The sequence below is a fragment of the Coregonus clupeaformis genome, unplaced genomic scaffold (genome assembly GCF_020615455.1).
Source record: "Coregonus clupeaformis isolate EN_2021a unplaced genomic scaffold, ASM2061545v1 scaf0219, whole genome shotgun sequence".
NCBI classification, from domain to species: domain Eukaryota; kingdom Metazoa; phylum Chordata; class Actinopteri; order Salmoniformes; family Salmonidae; genus Coregonus; species Coregonus clupeaformis.
In genome coordinates this window covers 415,047-441,500 of record NW_025533674.1, presented here as the reverse complement: position 1 = coordinate 441,500, position 26,454 = coordinate 415,047, and the positions used below count along the sequence as shown (strand labels likewise).

General features: G+C 45.9%; 1 protein-coding gene across 1 annotated transcript in view; it reads left to right on the top strand.

Moving 5' to 3' along the window:
* LOC121555674 (protein CASP) overlaps nucleotides 1-26,454 on the top strand; it is a 165,514-nt gene that overhangs the window by 59,949 nt on the left and 79,111 nt on the right. Inside the window, exons 4-8 of the mRNA XM_041869499.2 lie at nucleotides 4,247-4,325; nucleotides 7,339-7,476; nucleotides 10,797-10,920; nucleotides 12,237-12,313; nucleotides 12,401-12,467. Coding sequence (XP_041725433.2) covers nucleotides 4,247-4,325; nucleotides 7,339-7,476; nucleotides 10,797-10,920; nucleotides 12,237-12,313; nucleotides 12,401-12,467 — 485 coding nt within the window. The remainder of the gene's footprint in view (nucleotides 1-4,246; nucleotides 4,326-7,338; nucleotides 7,477-10,796; nucleotides 10,921-12,236; nucleotides 12,314-12,400; nucleotides 12,468-26,454) is intronic.

Below are 26,454 nucleotides of genomic sequence, written 5' to 3'. Positions count from 1 at the left end.
CCTGTATTCAAGGCTAGGGCAGCAGGAGATACTCAGGCCTGTATTCAAGGCTAGGGCAGCAGGAGATACTCAGGCCTGTATTCAAGGCTAGGGCAGCAGGAGATACTCAGGCCTGTATTCAAGGCTAGGGCAGCAGGAGATACTCAGGCCTGTATTCAAGGCTAGGGCAGCAGGAGATACTCAGGCCTGTATTCAAGGCTAGGGCAGCAGGAGATACTCAGGCCTGTATTCAAGGCTAGGGCAGCAGTGGGTAGTGGTGGCAAGGACAGACCAACCCTGAGGACATGCAGCTTACACCTCTCCGTGTGTGTGCGTGTTGGAGAGGGGGAGGGGAGAGCGATGGCATCAGCCAAAAGCAGCTGAATAAAAACCATGTTTAAAGCTTTATTCTGTTCCAATAGGAGCAGAGGCAGTATTACCCTGTTTACAGTGGCAAGGAATCACTTCTAGCAGCCACTCAGATGATCATGTGAGGACTGATCATGTGAGGACTGAGGACTTTATAGTATAATTTTTTTTAGAGGCTTTTTATTTAATTTTTTCAATAGAGTTCTGAGGTCTTGGAGGAGAAACCGTACGCTGCCCACTTAAAGAGACGTTGTGTTGTGGAGTGTTGTGGAGAGAGACTGTGTTGTGGAGAGAGACTGTGTTGTGGAGAGAGACTGTGTTGTGGAGAGGGACAGTGTTGTGGAGAGGGACAGTGTTGTGGAGAGGGACAGTGTTGTGGAGAGGGACAGTGTTGTGGAGAGGGACAGTGTTGTGGAGAGGGACAGTGTTGTGGAGAGGGACAGTGTTGTGGAGAGGGACAGTGTTGTGGAGAGACAAGGCAGACAGAGGAGCAGCATCTCAATGTAGTTTAAAATAATTAGGCTATACTTGGTATATGTGCTGGGGTGGGGCGTGGTGTATGTGTTGGGGAGGGGTGGGGCTTGGTATATGTGTTGGGGTGGGGTGAGCCTTAGTATATGTGTCGGGGAGGGGTGGGGTTTGGTATATGTGTTGGGGTGGGGCGTGTTATGTGTTGGGGAGGGGTGGGGCTTGGTATATTTGTTGGGGAGGGGTGGGGCTTGGTATACAGTGCATTCGGAAAGTATTCAGACACCTTGACTTTTTCCACGTTTTGTTACGTTACAGCCTTATTCGAAAATGTCAAGGCACAAATCTGGGGAAGGGTACCAAAAAATGTCTGCAGCATTGAAGGTCCCCAAGAACACAGTGGCCTCCATCATTCTTAAATGGAAATGTCACATTTACATAACTATCCAAATCATTCTGAAAAGGCCCCAGAGTCTGCAACACCACTAAGCAAGGGGCACCACCAAGCAAGCGGCACCATGAAGACCAAGGAGCTCTCCAAACAGGTCAGAGACAAAGTTGTGAGGAAGTACAGATAAGGGTTGGGTTATAAAAAAATATCCGAAACTTTGAACATCCCACGGAGCACCATTAAATCCATTATTAAAAAATGGAAAGAATATGGCACCATAACAAACCTGCCAATAGAGGGCTGCCCACCAAAACTCACGGACCAGGCAAGCAGGGCATTAATCAGAGAGGCAACAAAGAGACCAAAGATAACCCTGAAGGAGCTGCAAAGCGCAACAGCGGAGATTGGAGAATCTGTCCATAGGACCACTTTAAGCCAAACACTCCACAGCGCTGGGCTTTACAGAAGTGGCCAGAAAAAAAGCAATTTCTTAAAGAAAAAAATAAGCAAACACGTTTGGTGTTCGCCAAAATGCATGTGGGAGAGTCCCCAAACATATGGAAGAAGGTACTCTGGTCAGATGAGACTAATATTGAGCTTTTTAGCCATCAAGGAAAACGCTATGTCTGGCGCAAACCCAACACCTCTCATCACCCCGAGAACACCATCCAAACAGTGAAGCACGGTGGTGGCAGCATCATGCTGTGGGGATGTTTTTCATCGGCAGGGACTGGGAAACTGGTCAGAATTGAAGGGATGATGGATGGCGCTAAATCCAGGGAAATTCTTGAGGGAAACCTGTTTCAGTCTTCCAGAGATTTGAGACTGGGACGGAGGTTCACATTCCAGCAGGACAATGACCCTAAGCATACTGCTAAAGCAACATTCAAGTGGTTTAAGGGGAAACATTTAAATGTCCTGGAATGGCCTAGTCAAAGCCCAGACCTCAGTCCAAATGAGAATCTGTGGTATGACTTAAAGATTGCTGTACACCAGCGGAACCCATCCAACTTGAAGGAGCTGGAACAGTTTTGCCTTGAAGAATGGGCAAAAATCCCAGTGGCTAGATGTGTCAACCTTATAGAGACATACCCCAAGAGACTTGCAGCTGTAATTGCTGCAAAGGGTGTCTCTACAAAGTATTGACTTTGGGTGGGGGTATGAATAGTTATGCACGCTCAAGTTCTGTTTTTCTTGGTCTTATTTCTTGTTGGTTTCACAATAAAAAATATGTTGCATCTTCATAGTGGTAGGCATGTTGTGTAAATCAAATGATACAAACCCTCCAAAAATCAATTTTAATTCCAGGTTGTAAGGCAACAAAATAGGAAAAATGCCAAGGGGGGTGTATTCAGTTGACAGTGCATGTCAGAGCAAAAACCAAGCCATTAGGTCAAAGGAATTGTCCGTAGAGCTCAGAGGCAGGATTGTGTCGAAGCACAAATCTGGGGAAGGGTTCCAAAACATTTCTGCAGCATTGAAGCTCCCCAAGAACACAGTGGCCTCCATCATTCTTAAATGGAAGAAGTTTGGAACTACCAAGACTTCCTAGAGCTGGCCGCCCGGCCAAACTGAGCTATCGGGGGAAATCCAAATAAAAATCCATTTAAATTACAGGTTGTAATGCAACAAAATAGGAAAAACGCCATGGGGGATGAATACTTTTGCAAGGCACTGTAGTTTGTGTATGTATTGATATGTAGGCTACGTGTGCCTTTAAAAAAATATATATATATGTAGTTCTGTCCTTGAGCTGTTCTTGTCTATTAATGTTCTGTATTATGTCATGTTTCATGTTCTGTGTGGACCCCAGGAAGAGTAGCTGCTGCTTTTGCAACAGCTAATGGGGATCCTAATAAAATACCAAATACCTGAGCTCAATTTCGAGTCATAGCAAAGGGTCTGAATACTTATGTAAATAAGCTTATTTAAAACCTGTTTATGGGGTATTGTGTGTAGATTGATGAGGATTTTTATTTATTTATCCCATTTTAGAATAAGGCTGTAAAGTAACAAAATGTGGAAAAAATTCAAGTGGTCTTAATCCTTTCCTAATGCACTGTACTAGCCTATGAAGGATGTTTGCCTTTGAAGTTGGAGCACATCGACTGGTGTTTCCATCAGTGAATAAAAAGCATTATTTCGCAATGGATGCTTTTTTGTTGGGGACAATTTGGCCGGCAACAAAAACATTTATCCGCCTTCATTTCTTTATTTTTTTGCCTAAAGCCGGCCTTTACCGGCTAACGGAAACCCCGGTGTGTGTGGCTGTGTGTGTGTGTGGCTGTGGCCGGGGGCAGCTGTTAATGGATGTCATTGTGGTAGAGTTTTACACGACAGGGCCAGACAGACAGATGTGGTTAGCAGCAGAAAGGCTTCGGTCATCAGATGAACAGCTGAATTGAACAGTGTGTGTGGAGTGGTACGAACTACGGCTAGTTATTAGAGATCATCAGCGTTATAGACGAGCACACATGGAACACACCAAAACGCAGCAGTTTGTCCATCGGTCTGCCTGTTTTTGATTGAATTGTTCCTTTTTTCTCCTCCCTCCCTCCTCTCATCCTCTCCTCTCCTCCTCTCCTCTCATCTCCTCCTCTCAACCTCTCATCCTCTCAACCTCTACTCTCATCCTCTCCTCTCCTCCTTTCCTCTCAACCTCTCCTCTCATCCTCTCCTCTCCTCTCAACCTGTCCTCTCATCCTCTCCTCTCATCCCCTCCTCTCATCCTCTCCTCTACTCCTCTCATCCTCTCCTCCTCTTCTCTCCTCCTTTCCTCTCCCCTCCTCTCAACCTCTCCTCTCAACCTCTCCTCTCATCTCCTCCTCTCAACCTCTCCTCTCATCTCCTCCTCTCCTCTCAACCTCTCCTCTCATCCTCTCCTCTCCTCTCCCTCTCTCTCCTCTCCTCTCCTCTCCTCTCCTCCCCTCTCCCCTCTCCTCTCCTCTCCTCTCCTCTCCTCTCCTCTCCTCTCCTCTCCTCTCCTCTCCTCTCCTCTCCTCTCCTCTCCTCTCCTCTCCTCTCCTCTCCTCCTTTCAGATCGATGCCTTGAGCAAAAGAAGTAAAGAAGCAGAAGCTGCCTTCTTGAACGTCTACAAGAGATTAATAGATGTCCCAGGTAAGAGATTAATAGATGTCCCAGGTAAGAGATTAATAGATGTCCCATGTAAGAGATGAATAGATGTCTCAGGTAAGAGATGAATAGATGTCCCAGGTAAGAGTTGAATAGATGTCCCAGGTAAGAGATGAATAGATGTCTCAGGTAAGAGATGAATAGATGTCCCAGGTAAGAGATGAATAGATGTCCCAGGTAAGAGATGAATAGATGTCTCAGGTAAGAGATGAATAGATGTCCCAGGTAAGAGATGAATAGATGTCCCAGGTAAGAGATGAATAGATGTCCCAGGTAAGAGATGAATAGATGTCCCAGGTAAGAGATGAATAGATGTCCCAGGTAAGAGATGAATAGATGTCTCAGGTAAGAGATGAATAGTGTTTGTGTGTAATGCCAAGCCTTCATCCACTCAGGTCGGTAACATGCTGTTCAGACCGCTCCCTCATCCATAGAGACAGGCTCATCAGCACCAACAGGGGAAGACAGAGAGATGTGGCCACCCCTCTGGTGTGCCGCTGGGCAGCCAGGCGTGTGTGACGCTCTTAAATGTCCAGGGCCTAAAATTAACACCTGCCACCCGCCAAATGCGGGTAGATTTTGGCGTTGGTGGGTAAGCATGTCTAATTCACCAGCCTCGTTGGCGGGTGGTCACACTCAGGGCTCTACAGTGCGAGCATTTCATAAATAATAGTCAAGTCAAGTATGGGCACAAGTGCAAGTTGTAAATAAATGCTGCAGTAGTTGTTTTCAAAGTATTTCTGCTGTTTTGTTTCATGTCTGGTAATGCACAAAGAAATCTGAATGCTAACTTTATAGCTATCCCACCTCGCACAGCAACACTGCCTGTCTGGGGGGCTGTGATCACTATGAGTGAAGTGCTGAAAGATTTGTTCTTAGAAGCAATGCGCAAAGGCATAAAAAAGTTGGCCAAATTTGCTCGAAAAACTACTAAAGTGAGACTTTGTCCTCGTGTTTCTTGGCTATTTACATTGTTTTGTTCACAAGTTAGGTTGTTTTCCAATGTTTGAGTTTGCTTCCACTACTAGCAAAAAGAGACATCTTCGGATTCTCGCAGGCACAAGTGACAACTCGAGTCGCCCTTTTACCAAGGTAATTTTAAAAGGACAGCTGAACATTCTTGTCTCTGAAGACTCAGGTCACATAATATGAAATTAAATCAAGCAATATACCACATTACATCTTACTAGTAATACATTTTTTTATTTTTTTGAAACATTACTAAACATGCTCATCCGTTTTTGTGTGTTTTTCTTGTGTAATTATGGAAAAAAATTTTTTTTTGGGGGGGCTGTTAAAACATATGAGTGGCTGGTATACAAAAAAGTTAGTTTTAGGCCCTGTATATGTCCCCATGCTACTTCCTCCCCCCAGTGTATGGTATAGAGAGATTGAGCCATACCACGTTCTCCCCTCAGTGTAGTCTGTAGAGAGATTGAGCCATACCACTTCCTCCCCCCAGTGTAGTCTGTAGAGAGATTGAGCCGTACTACTTCCTCCCCCAGTGTAGTCTGTAGAGAGATTGAGCCATACTACTTCCTCCCCCCAGTGTAGTCTGTAGAGAGATTGAGCCGTACTACTTCCTCCCCCCAGTGTAGTCTGTAGAGAGATTGAGCCATACTACTTCCTCCCCCCAGTGTAGTCTGTAGAGAGATTGAGCCGTACTACTTCCTCCCCCCAGTGTAGTCTGTAGAGAGATTGAGCCATACTACTTCCTCCCCCCAGTGTAGTCTGTAGAGAGATTGAGCCATACTACTTCCTCCCCTCAGTGTAGTCTGTAGAGAGATTGAGCCATGCTACTTCCTCCCCTCAGTGTAGTCTGTAGAGAGATTGAGCCATACTACTTCCTCCCCTCAGTGTAGTCTGTAGAGAGATTGACTACCACACATGAACAAACCATGAACAAACACACAAAAAACTGAAGTTTTAATGGTGAGTGAGCTGTTCTTGTAGAAGTATATCGAAGCCCCGGGGAGGTGTGTGAGAATGACAGGTCATTTCCAAACTGTAGGCCTACTGTATATGTAGTTTACTATGCTGAATATGTCTGTCCCAACCCTGTGCTGTTGTTAACTTGACACGCGATAATGAGGTAATGTCATACATACTCATTCAAAGTAATGTATAGCTTGTTGGAGGGGAAGTTGTGTGTTGAGGCCTGGACATTTTCAGATGTGCGCACGCACGCACACACACACGCACACACACACACGCACGCACACACACACGCACACACACACACACTCACAAACACACACACGCACACACGCACGCACAAACACACAAACACACACAAAATCTTGGTCGTCTTCTTCTTGACCCCTCAGCTCTAAGCTTCCTGTTACTGTCGTCTTCACAACACACACACACACACACACACACACACACACACACACACACACACACACACACACACACACACACACACACACACACACACACACACACAAACACAAACACAAACACAAACAAACACACTCACTCTGCTCATTTTGCGGGGATGATGATGTGCATCACACTCCCGGCACTTCCTACTTCACAGCTGTCAATCACCCGTCCCCCACCCGCGAGGACCAATCAGACTGACTGACTGACTGACTGACTGACAAGCCCAACTTCATCAGAGTGACACTGCTCCACAAATCAAATCTGACTTAAACTAGCGTCACAGAGGGAATCACCGATGTAATGTGGTGTACAAAATGCTCTCTCTCTCTCTCTCTCTCAATTCAATTCAATTCAATTCAAATGGGCTTTATTGGCATGGGAAACATCTCCTTCTCTCTCTCTCTCTCTCTCTCAGCACTACAGTATAGTAGAGTAGGTCGGAGGACTGTATCTAATCTTAACTGCTGTTTCTCCTCAACTGGACCAGTCAGTCACTTCTCTGTCTGATTTACTGGCTCAGCCTCCTCACGCTAGCTAGCTCCCTCTGTGTGTGTAACGTAGTGTGTGTAACGTAGTGTGTGTGTGTGTGTTTGTGTGTATGTTTTCTCAGACCCCGTCCCTGTGCTGGAGTTGGGTCAACAGTTGCAGCTGAAGCTCCAGCGGATGCACGACATCGAGACAGAGAACCTCAAACTCAGAGAGACTCTAGAGGACTACAACAAAGAGTTCGCCGAGGTCAAGAACCAGGGTGAGACACTCACTCAGTCGCTCTCACTCTCTAATAAAACGGAGAGGGAGAAGAGAGGCGTCATTTAATTGGAACAGCTCAGTGTCATTTAATTGGAACAGCTCAGTGTCAGTGAATTGGAACAGCTCAGTGTCAGTGAATTGGAACAGCTCAGTGTCATTTAATTGGAACAGCTCAGCGTCAGTGAATTGGAACAGCTCAGCGTCAGTGAATTGGAACAGCTCAGCGTCAGTGAATTGGAACAGCTCAGCGTCAGTGAATTGGAACAGCTCAGCGTCAGTGAATTGGAACAGCTCAGCGTCAGTGAATTGGAACAGCTCAGCGTCAGTGAATTGGAACAGCTCAGTGTCATTTAATTGGAACAGCTCAGTGTCATTTAATTGGAACAGCTCCGTGTCATTTAATTGGAACAGCTCAGCTTCAGTGAATTGGAACAGCTCAGTGTAATTTAATTGGAACAGCTCAGCGTCAGTGAATTGGAACAGCTCAGCATCAGTGAATTGGAACAGCTCAGCGTCAGTGAATTGGAACAGCTCAGCATCAGTGAATTGGAACAGCTCAGCGTCAGTGAATTGGAACAGCTCAGCGTCAGTGAATTGGAACAGCTCAGCATCAGTGAATTGGAACAGCTCAGCATCAGTGAATTGGAACAGCTCAGCGTCAGTGAATTGGAACAGCTCAGCATCAGTGAATTGGAACAGCTCAGCATCAGTGAATTGGAACAGCTCAATAGCAGCAGCGTTTTATTCTGCTATAGATTCTTCTACTCCCTAATCCTTTATCCTCTCAGCCAGAATGGAAAACCCCCTCTTCGCAATGTCTAACCCCCCACACACACACACACACACACACGGGACATTGATCCCAGCAACCCAAATGTTTAAGGTTGTGTTAAGCAGTGGCAGGGTAAGAGGGCTCTGAGGACACTCTCCTCTATTGATTATGTGTCAGAACTGGGAGAATGGAGTTTAAATCACACACACACACACACACACACACACACTCGTGCACAGTGCTAAGAACTCTCAATCAAATGCAACGATCAGCAGTGCTCTCAATCTATGTCTCACTTACTTAAAGGAATCAGTCTGCCCTCTCTGAGATCGACATTCAATAGCCACTTTCCTCTTTGTGGTTTCCTCTGGAGCTCAGCTGGAGTGTTCATGTCATCCTCACCAGATGTACACACACACACACACACACACACACACAGTTGGGGAAAGCTCACAGACCCTCATCTCATCTTAAAGACTATATAAGTGTTGGGGAGAGGAAACACACAGGACCTATTCTCCCCAATTATACCCAGCATTAATATATCTGGTCATAAGACGACGAGCCAGCCAGCCCTCAGCAGGGTATGGGGTATCAACTTTAATCTACTCTGAATGCAGACATGAATGTACTCTTAGAGACAGTAGAAATAAAACGGGAGAGTTTGGGTCTGCTCTGCAGCCTGTGTGTAGACAGAGGAGGAAGCTAGGATATGAGTAAGTGTGGTGTTGACATACTAACTCTCTGTAATTTAAAAAAGGAGTACTCTGTTTCTGCATAAAGCATCCGAAATTTGACGGCACATGAACAGGCTTACGCTTTGACATGAATCGCTGCTCTGATGAAGGTGAGCCTGTTCATGTCCTGTCAGTAAATATCGGATGCTTCTTTTTCTTTATTTCCTGGGATAGTCACCTGTTGAAGTGTCCCAGGGGAAGGAATATATTTGGGATTTCAACTCCCTCGGTTGAGCACCTGATTGCCCTTTTTGTTTCAAGCTAGGGTGAAGTGTGTTTGTAATATTCCTTTCATTAAGGGACATCATGACAATCATGACTAGAAAAGTCATATTCTTCATCAATCTTGATAATCAGTGCTTAGAAAACCCCACAGTGCATTAACCACTCTCTTCTCTCTCTCAATCTCACACCTCTCTTCTTCTCCCTCTCTCCCTCTTTCCTGTCTTCCACCCCCTCTCTCTCTCCTGGTGTCTACTCTCACCCCCCTCTCTCTCCTGGTGTCTACTCTCACCCCCCCTCTCTCTCCTGGTGTCTACTCTCACCCCCCCTCTCTCTCCTGGTGTCTACTCTCACCCCCTCTCTCTCTCCTGGTGTCTACTCTCATCCCCTCTCTCTCTCCTGGTGTCTACTCTCATCCCCTCTCTCTCTCCTGGTGTCTACTCTCACCCCCTCTCTCTCTCCTGGTGTCTACTCTCACCCCCCTCTCTCTCCTGGTGTCTACTCTCACCCCCCTCTCTCTCTCCTGGTGTCTACTCTCACCCCTCTCTCTCTCCCTGGTGTCTACTCTCACCCCTCTCTCTCTCCTGGTGTCTACTCTCACCCCCCCTCTCTCTCCTGGTGTCTACTCTCACCCCCTCTCTCTCTCCTGGTGTCTACTCTCACCCCCTCTCTCTCTCCTGGTGTCTACTCTCACCCCCTCTCTCTCTCCTGGTGTCTACTCTCACCCCCCTCTCTCTCTCCTGGTGTCTACTCTCACCCCCCCTCTCTCTCCTGGTGTCTACTCTCACCCCCTCTCTGCCCCTTTCCTGTCTTCCACCCCCTCTCTCTCTCCTGGTGTCTACTCTCACCCCCTCTCTCTCTCCTGGTGTCTACTCTCACCCCCTCTCTCTCCTGGTGTCTACTCACCCCCCCTCTCTCTCCTGGTGTCTACTCACCCCCCTCTCTCTCTCCTGGTGTCTACTCTCACCCCCTCTCTCTCTCCTGGTGTCTACTCTCATCCTCTCTCTCTCCTGGTGTCTACTCTCACCCCCTCTCTCTCTCCTGGTGTCTACTCTCACCCCCCCTCTCTCTCCTGGTGTCTACTCTCCCCCCTCTCTGCCCCTTTCCTGTCTTCCACCCCCTCTCTCTCTCCTGGTGTCTACTCACCCCCTCTCTCTCTCCTGGTGTCTACTCTCACCCCCTCTCTCTCTCCTGGTGTCTACTCTCACCCCCTCTCTCTCTCCTGGTGTCTACTCTCACCCCTCTCTCTCTCCTGGTGTCTACTCTCACCCCCTCTCTCTCCTGGTGTCTACTCACACCCCCTCTCCTCTCCTGTCTCTCCCACCCCATCTCTCTCTCCTGGTGTCTACTCACCCCCTCTCTCTCTCCTGGTGTCTACTCTCACCCCCTCTCTCTCTCCTGGTGTCTACTCTCCCCCCCTCTCTCTCCTGGTGTCTACTCTCACCCCCTCTCTCTCTCCTGGTGTCTACTCTCACCCCCTCTCTCTCTCCTGGTGTCTACTCTCACCCCCTCTCTCTCTCCTGGTGTCTACTCTCACCCCCTCTCTCCCTCTTTCCTGTCTTCCACCCCATCTCCCTCCTGGTCCAGAGGTGACTATTAAAACGCTGAAGGAGAAGATCCGAGAGTATGAGCAGTCCCTGAAGAAGCAGGCTGAGAACCTGGTCCAGGAGAAACACGTCCAGCTCCAAAATGACTATGTAGAGAAGGAGAGGTGAGTTACAGTATCTACTATGAATATGGAGAGATGGTTAGTTACAGTATCTACTGGGAATATGGAGAGATGGTTAGTTACAGTATCTACTGGGAATATGGAGAGATGGTTAGTTACAGTATCTACTATGAATATGGAGAGATGGTTAGTTACAGTATCTACTGGGAATATGGAGAGATGGTTAGTTACAGTATCTACTGTGAATATGGAGAGATGGTTAGTTACAGTATCTACTGTGAATATGGAGAGATGGTTAGTTACAGTATCTACTGGGAATATGGAGAGATGGTTAGTTACAGTATCTACTAGGAATATGGAGAGATGGTTAGTTACAGTATCTACTAGGAATATGGAGAGATGGTTAGTTACAGTATCTACTGGGAATATGGAGAGATGGTTAGTTACAGTATCTACTGGGAATATGGAGAGATGGTTAGTTACAGTATCTACTGGGAATATGGAGAGATGGTTAGTTACAGTATCTACTGGGAATATGGAGAGATGGAGAGGTGAGTTCTAACAACGAGGCCTGCACAGCGGCCACGTGAAGAGCAAGTGACCAGCCGTATTTCCTGTGCATCAATGTAACTCCATGATATAGGCTAGGTCTCCTCCTGTATGTTGAGCACTTACTTCCTGTGTCTGAGAGGGCCTGTATATCCATGGCCTTCTGAAACAGTATGACCTTGACAGAGAGGAATAGGAAGAGCGATGGATAAGGGCATATGAGGAGGAGGTAGAGAGGGAGTGGAAGGAAGCACTGTACACCACATTACATCGGTGTGGGTTATTCATATCGAACTCTGTGATTAAACTTAGCCCTTAAACTTTTTATTAGCTAAAAATAGGGTTTCTCCTCTCTTTTCATTCTCTGTTGGTGTAGAAGGGTCATGGTGAGCAGACATTACTGCCAAATACAGCTTGTTAATGAGAAGTGCTCTGGTGTTTTTTTTCTCTCGGTTTTTAAGGAAAATACAGGATGAGAAATGGTGAGAAAATAGGGAGTTGTTACAGTAGCCGTGTTGTCTCCATGTTGGTGTTATAGAATTGAACAGTAAGGGAGTTGGGGCTGATGTAACTCTGTCACTGACCTAATGTCTTTCTCTAAATTGCTTTGAATGACTCGTGGTTGATGTCTCTCTCTCTCTGTCTCTCTGTCTCTCTCTGTCTCTCTCTCTCTCTCTCTCTCTCTCTCTCTCTCTCTCTCTCTCTCTCTCTCTCTCTCTCTGTCTCTCTGTCTCTCTGTCTCTCTCTCTCTCTCTCTCTCTGTCTCTCTCTCTCTCTCTGTCTCTCTGTCGCTCTCTCTGTGTTTCCAGAAAGCTCCAGGAGAGCCAGGACTCCATGTCCTCTAAGCTGGTTGAGGCTGACCACAAGACCCAGGCCCTACAGACAGGTAGCTACCAGTCCACTCAGTACTGTCCTGTCTCTATCACCCACTGTTGGCCTAACTAAAGCTGTTGTTTCCTGGCTTGTTTTCCAGCTCTTGAAACAACTCAGGCAGAGCTCTTCGATCTGAAGACCAAGTATGACGAGGACTGCACAGCAAAGTGAGTTTCAGCTAACCTCCCGTGTGTGTATTTCCTGAACATTTTCTCCAACTCATCACTTGCTCCTGTGGTTATTTTCCAGTCACTACAGCTCTCCCATAGTCCTCTGATATAATCAGGTGATTACGGGTCTCTGCTCCCTCCAGAGGAAAGCCCAGAGTTGGACCGTCTCCTGCTGCTCAATAACAGCCTCTCTAAATCCAGGCTTTAGCAATACACTGTAAATACTGAGAGATTATATTGCGTTTTATAACCTCCAAATCACCAAATATACAACTGGATGAGGTTCTCTCTGTAAGACCTTTAGTCTTAGTGAGGGTCACTGGGGAGCGGTTAGAAAGAGTCAGTTGGAAAGCTGTGTGTTACTCTTTGCCCAGTTAACCATGGACTGTTTGTCGGCATCTGAATGACTATATGCTCCTTACTCCCTAGTGTGTGTGTGTGTGTGTGTGTGTGTGTGTGTGTGTGTGTGTGTGTGTGTGTGTGTGGTCATCCTGGCCTGTCATCTGGTGTTCTTGCCTGAGAGGAATGTGGTGTGTCCTTGAGGCTCTTCCTCGGGGCTATTTCAGGGCTGACCACCCAGTTCTGACACCAGGGGAACCAGACTCTACCCAACCCCAGAGAGAGGTTCTGTCTCCTGGTCTGATGCACTGGGGCCTCCCCCTGTCATCCAGGATGCTACTGACTGTTGTGCCACTGTATTTGTATAATTGGTCTGCTACTACTCAGTTACGAGCAGGCTTTCAATGGACACTTTTCAACAGACATGTTCAATAGCCAAACAGGCGTACCCTGTCTCTCTGTCTCCCCACTGATTTTAGAGTGTGGAATTCTGGGAGAAAAGAGGCCTCCATTATGTTGTTTTAATATACTGTCTGTCTGGGCTCCTCCCTCTCCACCCAACCCCCTATAACCCCCATGTCTCGTAGGTAGACAATAGACATATATATCCATTTAGCAGACGCTTTTATCCAAAGCGACTTAAAATCATGCATGCATACATTTTCATATGGGTGGCCCCCATGGGAATTGAACCCACTATCCTGGCGTTCCGAGCGCGATGCTCTACCAGCTGAGCTACAGAAACATGCAGGAGAAGAGAGAACTCTGTTTTGTCTCTAATCTATCTCTGCATCTCTGGTCTGAGGACTCACAAACCGGTGCACCTGGCACCTACTACCATACCCCGTTCAAAGGCACTTCAATCTTTTGTCTTGCCCATTCACCCTCTGAATGGCACACATACACAATCCATGTCTCAGTTGTCTCAAGTCTTAAAAATCCTTCTTTAACCTGTCTCCTCCCCTTCATCTACACTGTTTGAAGTGGATTTAACAAGTGACATCAATAAGGGATCATAGCTTTCACCTGATCAGTCTATGTCATGGAAAGAGCAGGTGTTTTTAATGTTTTCAACACTCAGTGTATAATATTTGCCATTTAGCAGGCGCTTTTATCCAAAGCGACTTATAGTCATGCGTGCATACATATTTAACATATGGGTGGTCCCGGGAATTGAACCCACTATCCTATCGTTTCAAGAGCCATGCTTTACCAACTGAGCTACAGAAGACCAATATGTATGTACAGTGGGGGGAAAAAGTATTTAGTCAGCCACCAATTGTGCAAGTTCTCCCACTTAAAAAGATGAGAGAGGCCTGTAATTTTCATCATAGGTACACGTCAAGTATGACAGACAAAATGAGGAAAGAAAATCCAGAAAATCATATTGTAGGATTTTTTATGAATTTATTTGCAAATTATGCTGGAAAATAAGTATTTGGTCACCTACAAACAAGCAAGATTTCTGGCTCTCACAGACCTGTAACTTCTTCTTTAAGAGGCTCCTCTGTCCTCCACTCGTTACCTGTATTAATGGCACCTGTTTGAACTTTTTATCAGTATAAAAGACACCTGTCCACAACCTCAAACAGTCACACTCCAAACTCCACTATGGCCAAGACCAAAGAGCTGTCAAAGGACACCAGAAACAAAATTGTAGACCTGCACCAGGCTGGGAAGACTGAATCTGCAATAGGTAATCAGCTTGGTTTGAAGAAATCAACTGTGGGAGCAATTATTAGGAAATGGAAGACATACAAGACCACTGATAATCTCCCTCGATCTGGGGCTCCACGCAAGATCTCACCCCGTGGGGGTCAAAATGATCACAAGAACGGTGAGCAAAAATCCCAGAACCACACGGGGAAACTAGTGAATGACCTGCAGAGAGCTGGGACCAAAGTAACAAAGCCTACCATCAGTAACACACTACGCCGCCAGGGACTCAAATCCTGCAGTGCCAGACGTGTCCCCCCTGCTTAAGCCAGTACATGTCCAGGCCCGTCTGAAGTTTGCTAGAGTGCATTTGGATGATCCAGAAGAGGATTGGGAGAATGTCATATGGTCAGATGAAACCAAAATATAACTTTTTGGTAAAAACTCAACTCGTCGTGTTTGGAGGACAGAGAATGCTGAGTTGCATCCAAAGAACACCATACCTACTGTGAAGCATGGGGGTGGAAACATCATGCTTTGGGGCAGTTTTTTCTGCAAAGGGACCAGGACGACTGATCCGTGTAAAGGAAAGAATGAATGGGGCCATGTATCGTGAGATTTTGAGTGAAAACCTCCTTCCATCAGCAAGGGCATTGAAGATGAAACGTGGCTGGGTCTTTCAGCATGACAATGATCCCAAACACACCGCCCGGGCAACGAAGGAGTGGCTTCGTAAGAAGTATTTCAAGGTCCTGGAGTGGCCTAGCCAGTCTCCAGATCTCAACCCCATAGAAAATCTTTGGAGGGAGTTGAAAGTCTGTGTTGCCCAGCGACAGCCCCAAAACATCACTGCTCTAGAGGAGATCTGCATGGAGGAATGGGCCAAAATACCAGTGTGTGAAAACCTTGTGAAGACTTACAGAAAATGTTTGACCTGTGTCATTGCCAACAAAGGGTATATAACAAAGTATTGAGAAACTTTTGTTATTGACCAAATACTTATTTTCCACCATAATTTGCAAATAAATTCATTACAAATCCTACAATGTGATTTTCTGGATTTTTTCCCCTCATTTTGTCTGTCATAGTTGACGTGTACCTATGATGAAAATTACAGGCCTCTCTCATCTTTTTAAGTGGGAGAACTTGCACAATTGGTGGCTGACTAAATACTTTTTTTCCCCACTGTATCTCTGAGCTCCAGCCTGTTATCTCCCAGCTGGTAGGGGGGGAGGATGGATTTTAATGCTCTTGCTTTGCGTGCCTGATTTCATCTGGTCTGATTCTGTACTGCTCTGGAATAAGAAGTCAGATTTGGCTCCTCACCAAAACGCCTCTCTGTACTCTCCCATTTATCTCCAATATCCCCCTTATATTCCCTATATAATAATACACTGCTGTCATATAGGGCTGGCCAAATACATACACTGTACGAGAATAGGATGTAGTTGGAGACTGATCTTCAATGACATGAAGATAAATACCTTTATGGGGATTTTACCGAACATTTTCCAAATTCTGTGCCTGGTCTGGGTGGCGTCCAACCGGCAGTCAGAGGAGTGCTGGAGGATTATGGGAGATGGTGAAGGGTAAGAAGCTCAGGGAGAAGGCTTTCAAAGAACACACACTCACACTTCCTGAGTTCAGCTGCTGAGGGTAGACAGTATAGATGAGTCTGAACTTGGCTCATAGGGTTTCCCCCAACCCATTTCATCTGCCCTGAACTCTCCCATGTCTCTGCATTAGCCAAGTTGTTGGATTGATCGGCTGCTAAAACAGATCGATTCCTCTCTCCATCTCAATCCCTGATTACCACCTCCTCCTCTCTCTCCATCTCAATCCCTGGTTACCACCTCCTCCTCTCTCTCCATCTCTCCCTGGTTACCACCTCCTCCTCTCTCTCTCCATCTCAATCCCTGGTTACCACCTCCCTCTCTCTCTATCTCTCCCTGGTTACCACCTTCTCCTCTCTCTCCATCTCAATCCCTGGTTAACACCTTCTCTCTCTCCATCTCAATCCCTGGTTACCACCTCCCTCTCTCTCCATCTCAATCCCTGGTTACCACCTCCCTCTCTCTCCATCTCTCCCTGGTTACCTCCTCCTCCTCCTCTCTCTCCATCTCTCCCTGGTTACCTCCTCCTCCTCCTCTCTCTCCATCTCTCCCTGGTTACCTCCTCCTCTTCTCTCTCCATCTCTCCCTGGTTACCACCTCCCTCTCTCTCCATCTCTCCCTGGTTACCACCTCCTCTTCTCTATCCACCTCTCCCTGGTTACCACCCCCTCTTCTCTCTCCATCTCTCCCTGGTTACCACCTCCTCTTCTCTCTCCATCTCTCCCTGGTTACCTCCTCCTCTTCTCTCTCCATCTCTCCCTGGTTACCACCTCCCTCTCTCTCCATCTCTCCCTGGTTACCACCTCCTCTTCTCTCTCCATCTCTCCCTGGTTACCACCTCCTCTTCTCTCTCTCCATCTCTCCCTGGTTACCACCTCCTCTTCTCTCTCCATCTCTCCCTGGTTACCTCCTGCCTCTGTCCTGTGTGTTTGTCTTTGTCCCGCTGGGTTGTGTGTGTGTGTCTGTCTGTCTGTCTGTCTGTCTGTCTGTCTGTCTGTCTGTCTGTGTTGCACAGTATACCAAAACGTTGATACTTTTTCGATACTAGAACATGAAAAATGGTTCGGTTTAGAATTTGTTACTTTCGATACTTCTGTCAAATGTGTCTCACGACGTCTACTGATTGAGAGGATCAAGTCTGTATATCAGCGCTGCTGATGTCCTCTTACAGCACTCTGCCTGCCTCTTACAGCACTCTGCCTGCCTCTTACAGCACTCTGCCTGCCTCTTGCCTGCTGATGTCCTCTTACAGCACTCTGCCTGCCTCTTGCCTGCTGATGTCCTCTTACAGCACTCTGCCTGCCTCTTGCCTGCTGATGTCCTCTTACAGCACTCTGCCTGCCTCTTGCCTGCTGATGTCCTCTTACAGCACTCTGCCTGCCTCTTGCCTGCTGATGTCCTCTTACAGCACTCTGCCTGCCTCTTGCCTGCTCCACTTACTCACTGCTAGCTCTAACCTGTCAGGAGGAGCACTCACTGGGAGGCTGGGCTGCATCACCGCTTGAATAATGCAACACGGCATGTGGAAATGTTAAAACTGTTAATTACTGTTTGCAAAAAGTGTCCATTAGAACACTTTACAATGCAAGAAGATACCGGTAGCTTCCAGTGTTGTAGGCTAACTTTCCTTGCTAGCTTACAGCTGAAGCTAAAATCTATTTGCTACCCTAGTACCTTGTTTGGGATAGTCTGCAAACCGTAACGCAAAATATTGCTTTTCACCAAAAGCGTTATTAATTCACTTCGTCTCCCCCCGCCTCACGTCTCTCCCAGTCATGATCATCTTTGCTCGAGCCTGGAACTGTGGGTGTGAATGATGTCACGGGTCTTTATAGAGACAGCGCACGCTTCTAGAAAATATTGTTGATCAGTACAATAAAATAAGTCCCAAATGGAAGGGAAACCGATTTGTTTTTCATCTGTAGCCCCATGAAATCAGACAAAACAAGCTCAGTAACTCAATGCATGCACACACTCCTATTTGAATATGCGTTCACCTGTACTGTGAATAGGCCTAGGCTACATGTTGATTTACCCAGTTTATCAGTAGACTAGTGATTTACCATTCAAATAAATGATTACCATTATGTTGTTATGTAGTTACACACACATGCTCTGGTTCCAGTTCAGTCTCCAGATGGGTCAACAGGGGAGAACATTGCTTTAGTATGTCTCTCTTTACTCTCTGTGCTTTTGGGTTATCTCCTTTTTAAACTGTGGACACGCTCGCACACACACGCACACACACACACACACACGCACACACACACACACACACACACACACACACACACACACACACACACTTGGCCAGTGTTGATCGCAACTCGCCATTCAGGTTTGATGCAATTTTCTACCGTTCATATATTTAATCTCGTATTTATCAATTGTTTAGTCATTAATTGTTTGATCATTGCAACTCCACGAGGTGAGATCTTGCATGGAGCCCCAGGCCGAGGGAGATTGACAGTTCTTTTGTGTTTCTTCCATTTGCGAATAATCGCACCAACTGTTGTCACCTTGGGCAAATCTCCGCCTTATCTTAGCTCATTGGTCACCATAGCAACACCCACCCCTAGTATGCGCTCCAGCAGGTATATCTCACTGGTCATCCCCAAAGCGAACACCTCCTTTGGCCGCCATTCCTTCCAGTTCTCTGCTGCCAATGACTGGAACGAATTGCAAAAATCTCTGAAGCTGGAGACTCTTATGTCCCTCACTAACTTTAAGCATCAGTTGTCAGAGCACCTTACCGATCACTGCACCTGTACACAGCCCATCTGAAATTAGCCCACCCAACTACCTCATCCCCATATTGTTATTTATTTTCCTCATTTGCACCCCAGTATCTCTATTTGCACATCATCTCTTGCACATCTATCATTCCAGTGTTAATACTAATTGTAATTATTTTGCACTATGGCCTATTTATTGCCTTACCTCCATAACTTGCTACATTTGCACACACTGTATATATATTTTCTGCGATATTTTGGACTTTATGTTTTGTTTTACCCCATATGTAACTCTGTGTGTTGTTTTTATCGCACTGCTTTGCTTTATCTTGGCCAGGTCGCAGTTGTTGTAAATTAGAACTTGTTCTCAACTGGCTTACCTGGTTAAATAAAGGTGAAAAAAACATAAAAAAATAAAAACCTTCTCACCAAGCTGCTTGGCGATGGTCTTGTAGCCCATTCCAGCCTTTTGTAGGTCTACAATCTTGTCCCTGACATCCTTGGAGAGCTCTTTGGTCTTGGCCATGGTGGAGAGTTTGGAATCTGATTGATTGATTGCTTCTGTGGACAGGTGTCTTTTATACAGGTAACAAGCTGAGATTAGGAGCACTCCCTTTAAGAGTGTGCTCCTAATCTCAGCTCGTTACCTGTATAAAAGACACCTGGGAGCCAGAAATCTTTCTGATTGAGAGGGGTTCAAATACTTATTTCCCTCATTAAAATGCAAATCAATTTATAACATTTTTGACATTTGTTTTTCTGGATTTTGTTGTTGTTATTCTGTCTCTCACTGTTCAAATAAACCTACCATTAAAATTATAGACTGATCATGTCTTTGTCAGTGGGCAAACGTACAAAATCAGCAGGGGATCAAATACTTTTTTCCCCCTCACTGTAATTGTATTCATTATGATCTAAAAGGTGAAACTGATCTGAGATCAGCACTCCTACTCTCAGATTCTTTATGCATATGGGACCTGGACCGGGATGAGAGACAGGCAAGATGGGAGACAGACACTGTCAGAGAAATGAAACAATATAGGCCTATAGAGTGAGAGAGATGTACTGAATAAGCTGATTGGCAGAGGGACAGACAGGAGGGATGGCAAGAGATGGGTTTCTAGAGGTGGGTTCATTTAGCTGCATTCAGGTCAGTGCTATGGTAGATGAGTGGAGTGCTCCCTGGCTCCTCTCTGTGCCTGGAGTGCTCCCTGGCTCCTCTCTGTGCCTGGAGTGCTCCCTGGCTCCTCTCTGTGCCTGGAGTGCTCCCTGGCTCCTCTCTGTGCCTGGAGTGCTCCGTGGCTCCTCTCTGTGCCTGGAGTGCTCCCTGGCTCCTCTCTGTGCCTGGAGTGCTCCCTGGCTCCTCTCTGTGCCTGGAGTGCTCCCTGGCTCCTCTCTGTGCCTGCTGTGTGTATTGTACTGTAGGTGTTCTGGCCTCAGGTACTGTCACGTACTGTGTTCAAATCAAATGTTATTTGTCACATACACGCGTTTAGCAGATGTTATAGCGGGTGTAGCGAAATGCTTGTGCTTCTAGTTCCGACAGTGCAGTAATATCTAACAATTTCACAACATATACCCAATACACACAAAACTAGTAAGGAATGGAATTTAAGAAAATATACATATACATATATGGACAAGCAATGACAGAGCGGCATGGACAGAGATACAGTAGAATATTATAGAATATAATGCAAGAATGAGTAGTGCAAGATATGTAAACATTATTAAAGTGACCAGTGTTCCATTTCTTAAAGTGGCCAGTGATTTCAATAGGCAGCAGCATCCTCTAATGTGCTAGTGATGGCTATTTAACAGTCTGATGGCCTTGAGATAGAAGCTGTTTTTCATTCTCTCGGTCCCAGCTTGATGCACCTGTACTGACCTCGCCTTCTGGATGATAGCGGGGTGAACAGGCAGTGGCTCGGATGGTTGATGTCCTTAATGATCTTTTTGACCTTCCTGTGACATCGGGTGCTGTATGTGTCTTGGAGGGCTGGTAGTTTGCCCCCGGTAATGCGTTCGGCAGACCGCATCACCCTCTGGAGAGCCCTGCGGTTGCGAGCGGTGCAGTTGCCGTACCAGGCGGTGATACAGCCCGAAAAGGATGCTCTCAATTGTGCATCTGTAAAAGTTTGTGAGGGTTTTAGGTGCCAAGACGAATTTCTTCAGCCTCCTGAGGTTGCAGAGGCTCTGTTGTGCCTTCTTCACCACACTGTCTGCGTGGGTGGACCATTTGTGTACGCCAAGGAACTTGAAGCTTTCCACCTTCTCCACTGCTGTCCCATTGATGCCTGTCACATCATCATAATAATAATAATAATAATAATATGCCATTTAGCAGACGCTTTTATCCAAAGCGATTTACAGTCATGCGTGCATAAATTTTTTTGTGTATGGGTGGTCCCGGGGATCGAACCCAATACCTTGGCGTTACAAGCGCCGTGCTCTACCATCCTGTCTGCCTGTCAAATCCTGTCTGCCTGGTCCATAGAGGGCTGTCACATCCTGTCTGCCTGGTCCATAGAGGGCTGTCACATCCTGTCTGCCTGGTCCATAGAGGGCTGTCACTTCCTGTCTGCCTGTCACATCCTGTCTGCCTGGTCCATAGAGGGCTGTCACTTCCTGTCTGCCTGTCACATCCTGTCTGCCTGGTCCATAGAGGGCTGTCACATCCTGTCTGCCTGGTCCATAGAGGGCTGTCACTTCCTGTCTGCCTGTCACATCCTGTCTGTCTGGTCCATAGAGGGCTGTCACTTCCTGTCTGCCTGTCACATCCTGTCTGCCTGGTCCATAGAGGGCTGTCACTTCCTGTCTGCCTGTCACATCCTGTCTGTCTGGGCCATAGAGGGATGTCACTTCCTGTCTGCCTGTCACATCCTGTCTGCCTGGTCCATAGAGGGCTGTCACATCCTGTCTGCCTGTCACATCCTGTCTGCCTGGTCCATAGAGGGCTGTCACATCCTGTCTGCCTGTCACATCCTGTCTGTCTGGTCCATAGAGGGCTGTCACTTCCTGTCTGCCTGTCACATCCTGTCTGCCTGGTCCATAGAGGGCTGTCACATCCTGTCTGCCTGGTCCATAGAGGGCTGTCACATCCTGTCTGCCTGTCACATCCTGTCTGTCTGGTCCATAGAGGGCTGTCACATCCTGTCTGCCTGTCACATCCTGTCTGCCTGGTCCATAGAGGGCTGTCACTTCCTGTCTGTCTGGTCCATAGAGGGCTGTCAGGGTTTTCGAGGATGACTTGTGTTGCTATAGCAGCCATTTTTGTGGCACCGGATAGAATCACAGTTACAACTGTTATTTTTTGTTCTAAATACATCACAAATCTCTTTTAGGATATTGGATAGTGGTGTAAATTAATGATATGATAACACTGACCTGATTTTGAATCAGACTGTCTGGGGCTGGGATGAAACGTTAAAGCATGAACCTTCCTTTGGAAAATGTGACTATGCTATCATTGCATTGATAGAACATTGTGTTATGCTGGTGAATGAACTGACTTCAGCTGCGCTCAGTGACCGCATCAGAACACTAAAACCTGTCTGTCTCTCTGATCTGCTTTGGCCCCCAGCCTAGGGCGTTCCATTTGTAATGCCCAAATCCAAAGGTTATTTAAGAAGACTTTGTGTACATCTGTTGCAGTGTTTCCGTTAGCTGGTAATTGCCGGCTTTTGACCCAAAATATTATAATGAAAAGCGATAAATAAAATTGTTGCCGGCCAAATTGACCAGGAGAAAAAGCAATCCCATTGCAAAATGCTTTTTATTCATTGATGGAAATACCAGTTGATGGAAATACATTTTACCAGCATGCTTATCGGTCTATAGGTCAAATCAAATTGTATTTGTCACATGCTGCGAATACAATAGAGGTGTGGAGTTTACCGTGAAATGTTTACTTATGAATCTTTTCCTAACAATGCGGAATTAAAAAGTAAGAAAATGTGCAAATTAAATAGAAAATAGTAACACAATAACGAGGCAATATACAAGGAGTACCAGTACCGAGTCAATGTGCAGGGGTACGAGGTAGTTGAGGTAATATGTACGTGTAGGTAGGGGTAAAAGTATTTGTATTTATTATGGATCCCCATTGGCGGCTGCCAAGGCAGCAGCTACTCTTCCTGAGGTCCATCAAAATTAAGGCAGTTATACAATTTGTAAAACATTACAATACATTCACAACACATTAAAAGTGTGTTCCCTCAGGCCCCTCTATTACCACATATCTACAACACAAAATCCATGTGTACGTGTGTGTATAGTGCGTATGTTATCGTGTGTGTATGCATGTGTCTGTGCCTATGTTTGTGTTGCTTCACAGTCCCCGCTGTTCCATAAAGTGTATTTTAATCTTTTTTTTTTATTTTTTTATCAAATTTTACTGCTGGCATGAGTTACTTAATGTGGAATAGTTCCATGTAGTCATGGCTCTATGTAGTATTGTGCGCCTCCCAAACTCTGTTCTGGACTTGGGGACTGTGAAGAGACCTCTGGTGGCATGTCTTCTGGGGTATGCATGGGTGTGCCAGTTGTTTAAACAGACAGCTCTCACAAATACAAGTAGTGATGAAGTCAATCTCTCCTCCACTTTGAGCCATGAGAGATTGACATGCATATTATTAATGTTAGCTCTCTGTGTACATCCAAGGGCCAGCCATGCTGCCCTGTTCTGAGCCAATTGCAATTTTCTTAAGTCCCTCTTTGTGGCGCCTGACCACACGACTGAACAGTAGTCCAGGTGCGACAAAGCTAGGGCCTGTAGGACCTGCCTTGTTGATAGTGCTGTTAGGAAGGCAGAGCAGTGCTTTATTATGGACAGACTTCTCCCCTTCTTAGCTACTGTTGTATCAACATGTTTTGACCATGACAGTTTACAATCCAGGGTTCCTCCAAGCAGTTTAGTCTCCTCAACTTGCTCTATTTCCACATTATTCATTACAAGATTTTAGTTGAGGTTTAGGGTTTAGTGAATGATTTGTCCCAAATACAATGCTTTTAGTTTTTGAAATATTTAGGACTGACTTATTCCTTGCCACCCATTCTGAAACTAACTGCAGCTCTTGAAGTGTTGCAGTCATTTCAGTCGCTGTAGTAGTTGACTTGTATAGTGTTGAGTCATCCGCATACACAGACACACTGGCTTAACTCAAAGCCAGTGGCACATCGTTAGTAAAGACTGAAAAAAGTAAGGGGCCTTGACGGCTGTTCTGGGGAATTCCTGATTCTACCTGGATTATGTTGGAGAGGCTTCCATTAAAGAACACCCTCTGTGTTCTGTTAGACAGGTAACTCTTTATCCACAATATAGCAGGGGGTGTAAAGCCATAACACATACGTTTCTCTAGCAGCAGACTATGATCGATAATGTCAAAAGCCGCACTGAAGTCTAACAAGACAGCCCCCACAATCTTTTTATCATCAATTTCTCTCAGTCATTTGTGTAAGTGCTTGTTTAATGTCCTTCCCTATAAGCATGCTGAACGTCTGTTGTCAATTTGTTTACTGTAAAATAGCATTGTATCTGGTCAAACACAATTTTTTCCAAAAGTTTACTAAGGGTTGGTAACAGGCTGGTTTGGTCGCCTGTTTGAGCTAGTAAATGGGGCTTTACTATTCTTAGGTAGGGGAATTACTTTTGCTTCCCTCCAGGCCTGAGGGTACACACTTTCTAGTAGGCTTTAATTGAAGATATGGCAAATAGGAGTGGCAATATCGTCCGCTATTATCCTCAGTAATTTTCCATCCAAGTTGTCAGACCCCGGTGGCTTGTCATTGTTGATAGACAACAATACTATTTTTACCTCTTCCACACTTACTTTACGGAATTCTAAATTACAATGCTTGTCTTTCAAAATTTGGTCAGATATACTTGGATGTGTAGTGTCAGCATTTGTTGCTGGCATATCATACCTACGTTTCCTAATCTTGCCAGTGTAAAAATCATTAAAGTAGTTGGCAATATCAGTTGGGTTTGTGATGAATGAGCCATCTGATTCAATGAATGATGGAGCGGAGTTTGCCTTTTTGCCCAAAATGTCATTGAAGGTCTTCCAAAGCTTTTTACTTTCATTCTTTTTGTCATTTATCTTTGTTTCATAGTGTAGTTTCTTCTTCTTTTTATTCAGTTTAGTCACATGATTTCTCAATTTTCAGTACGTTTGCCAATCGGTTGTGCAGCCAGACTTATTTGCAGTTTCTTTGGCCTTATCCCTCTCAACCATACAATTTTTCAATTCCTCATCAATCCACGGGGATTTAACAGTTTTTACAGTTATTTTCTTAATGTGTGCATGCATAGTAGTACAGTGAGGGGGGAAAAAAGTATTTGATCCCCTGCTGATTTTGTACATTTGCCCACTGACAAAGAAATTATCAGTCTAATTTTAATGGTAGGTTTATTTGGACAGTGAGAGACAGAATAACAACAACAACATCCAGAAATATGCATGTCAAAAATGTTATAAATTGATTTGCATTTTAATGAGGGAAATAAGTATTTGACCCCCTCTCAGTCAGAAAGATTTCTGGCTCCCAGGTGTCTTTTATACAGGTAACGAGCTGAGATTAGGAGCACACTCTTAAAGGGAGTGCTCCTAATCTCAGTTTGTTACCTGTATAAAAGACACCTGTCCACAGAAGCAATCAATCAATCAGATTCCAAACTCTCCACCATGGCCAAGACCAAAGAGCTCTCCAAGGATGTCAGGGACAAGATTGTAGACCTACACAAGGCTGGAATGGGCTACAAGACCATCGCCAAGCAGCTTGGTGAGAAGGTGACAACAGTTGGTGCGATTATTCGCAAATGGAAGAAACACAAAATAACTGTCAATCTCCCTCGGCCTGGGGCTCCATGCAAGATCTCACCTCGTGGAGTTGCAATGATCATGAGAACGGTGAGGAATCAGCCCAGAACTACACGGGAGGATCTTGTCAATGATCTCAAGGCAGCTGGGACCATAGTCACCAAGAAAACAATTGGTAACACACTACGCCGTGAAGGACTGAAATCCTGCAGCGCCCGCAAGTTCCCCCTGCTCAAGAAAACACATATACAGGCCCATCTGAAGTTTGCCAATGAACATCTGAATGATTCAGAGGAGAACTGGGTGAAAGTGTTGTGGTCAGATGAGACCAAAATGGAGCTCTTTGGCATCAACTCAACTCGCCGTGTTTGGAGGAGGAGGAATGCTGCCTATGACCCCAAGAACACCATCCCCACCGTCAAACATTATGCTTTGGGGGTGTTTTTCTGCTAAGGGGACAGGACAACTTCACCACATCAAAGGGACGATGGACGGGGCCATGTACCGTCAAATCTTGGGTGAGAACCTCCTTCCCTCAGCCAGGGCATTGAAAATGGGTCGTGGATGGGTATTCCAGCATGACAATGACCCAAAACACACGGGCAAGGCAACAAAGGAGTGGCTCAAGAAGAAGCACATTAAGGTCCTGGAGTGGCCTAGCCAGTCTCCAGACCTTAATCCCATAGAAAATCTGTGGAGGGAGCTGAAGGTTCGAGTTGCCAAACGTCAGCCTCGAAACCTTAATGACTTGGAGAAGATCTGCAAAGAGGAGTGGGACAAAATCCCTCCTGAGATGTGTGCAAACCTGGTGGCCAACTAC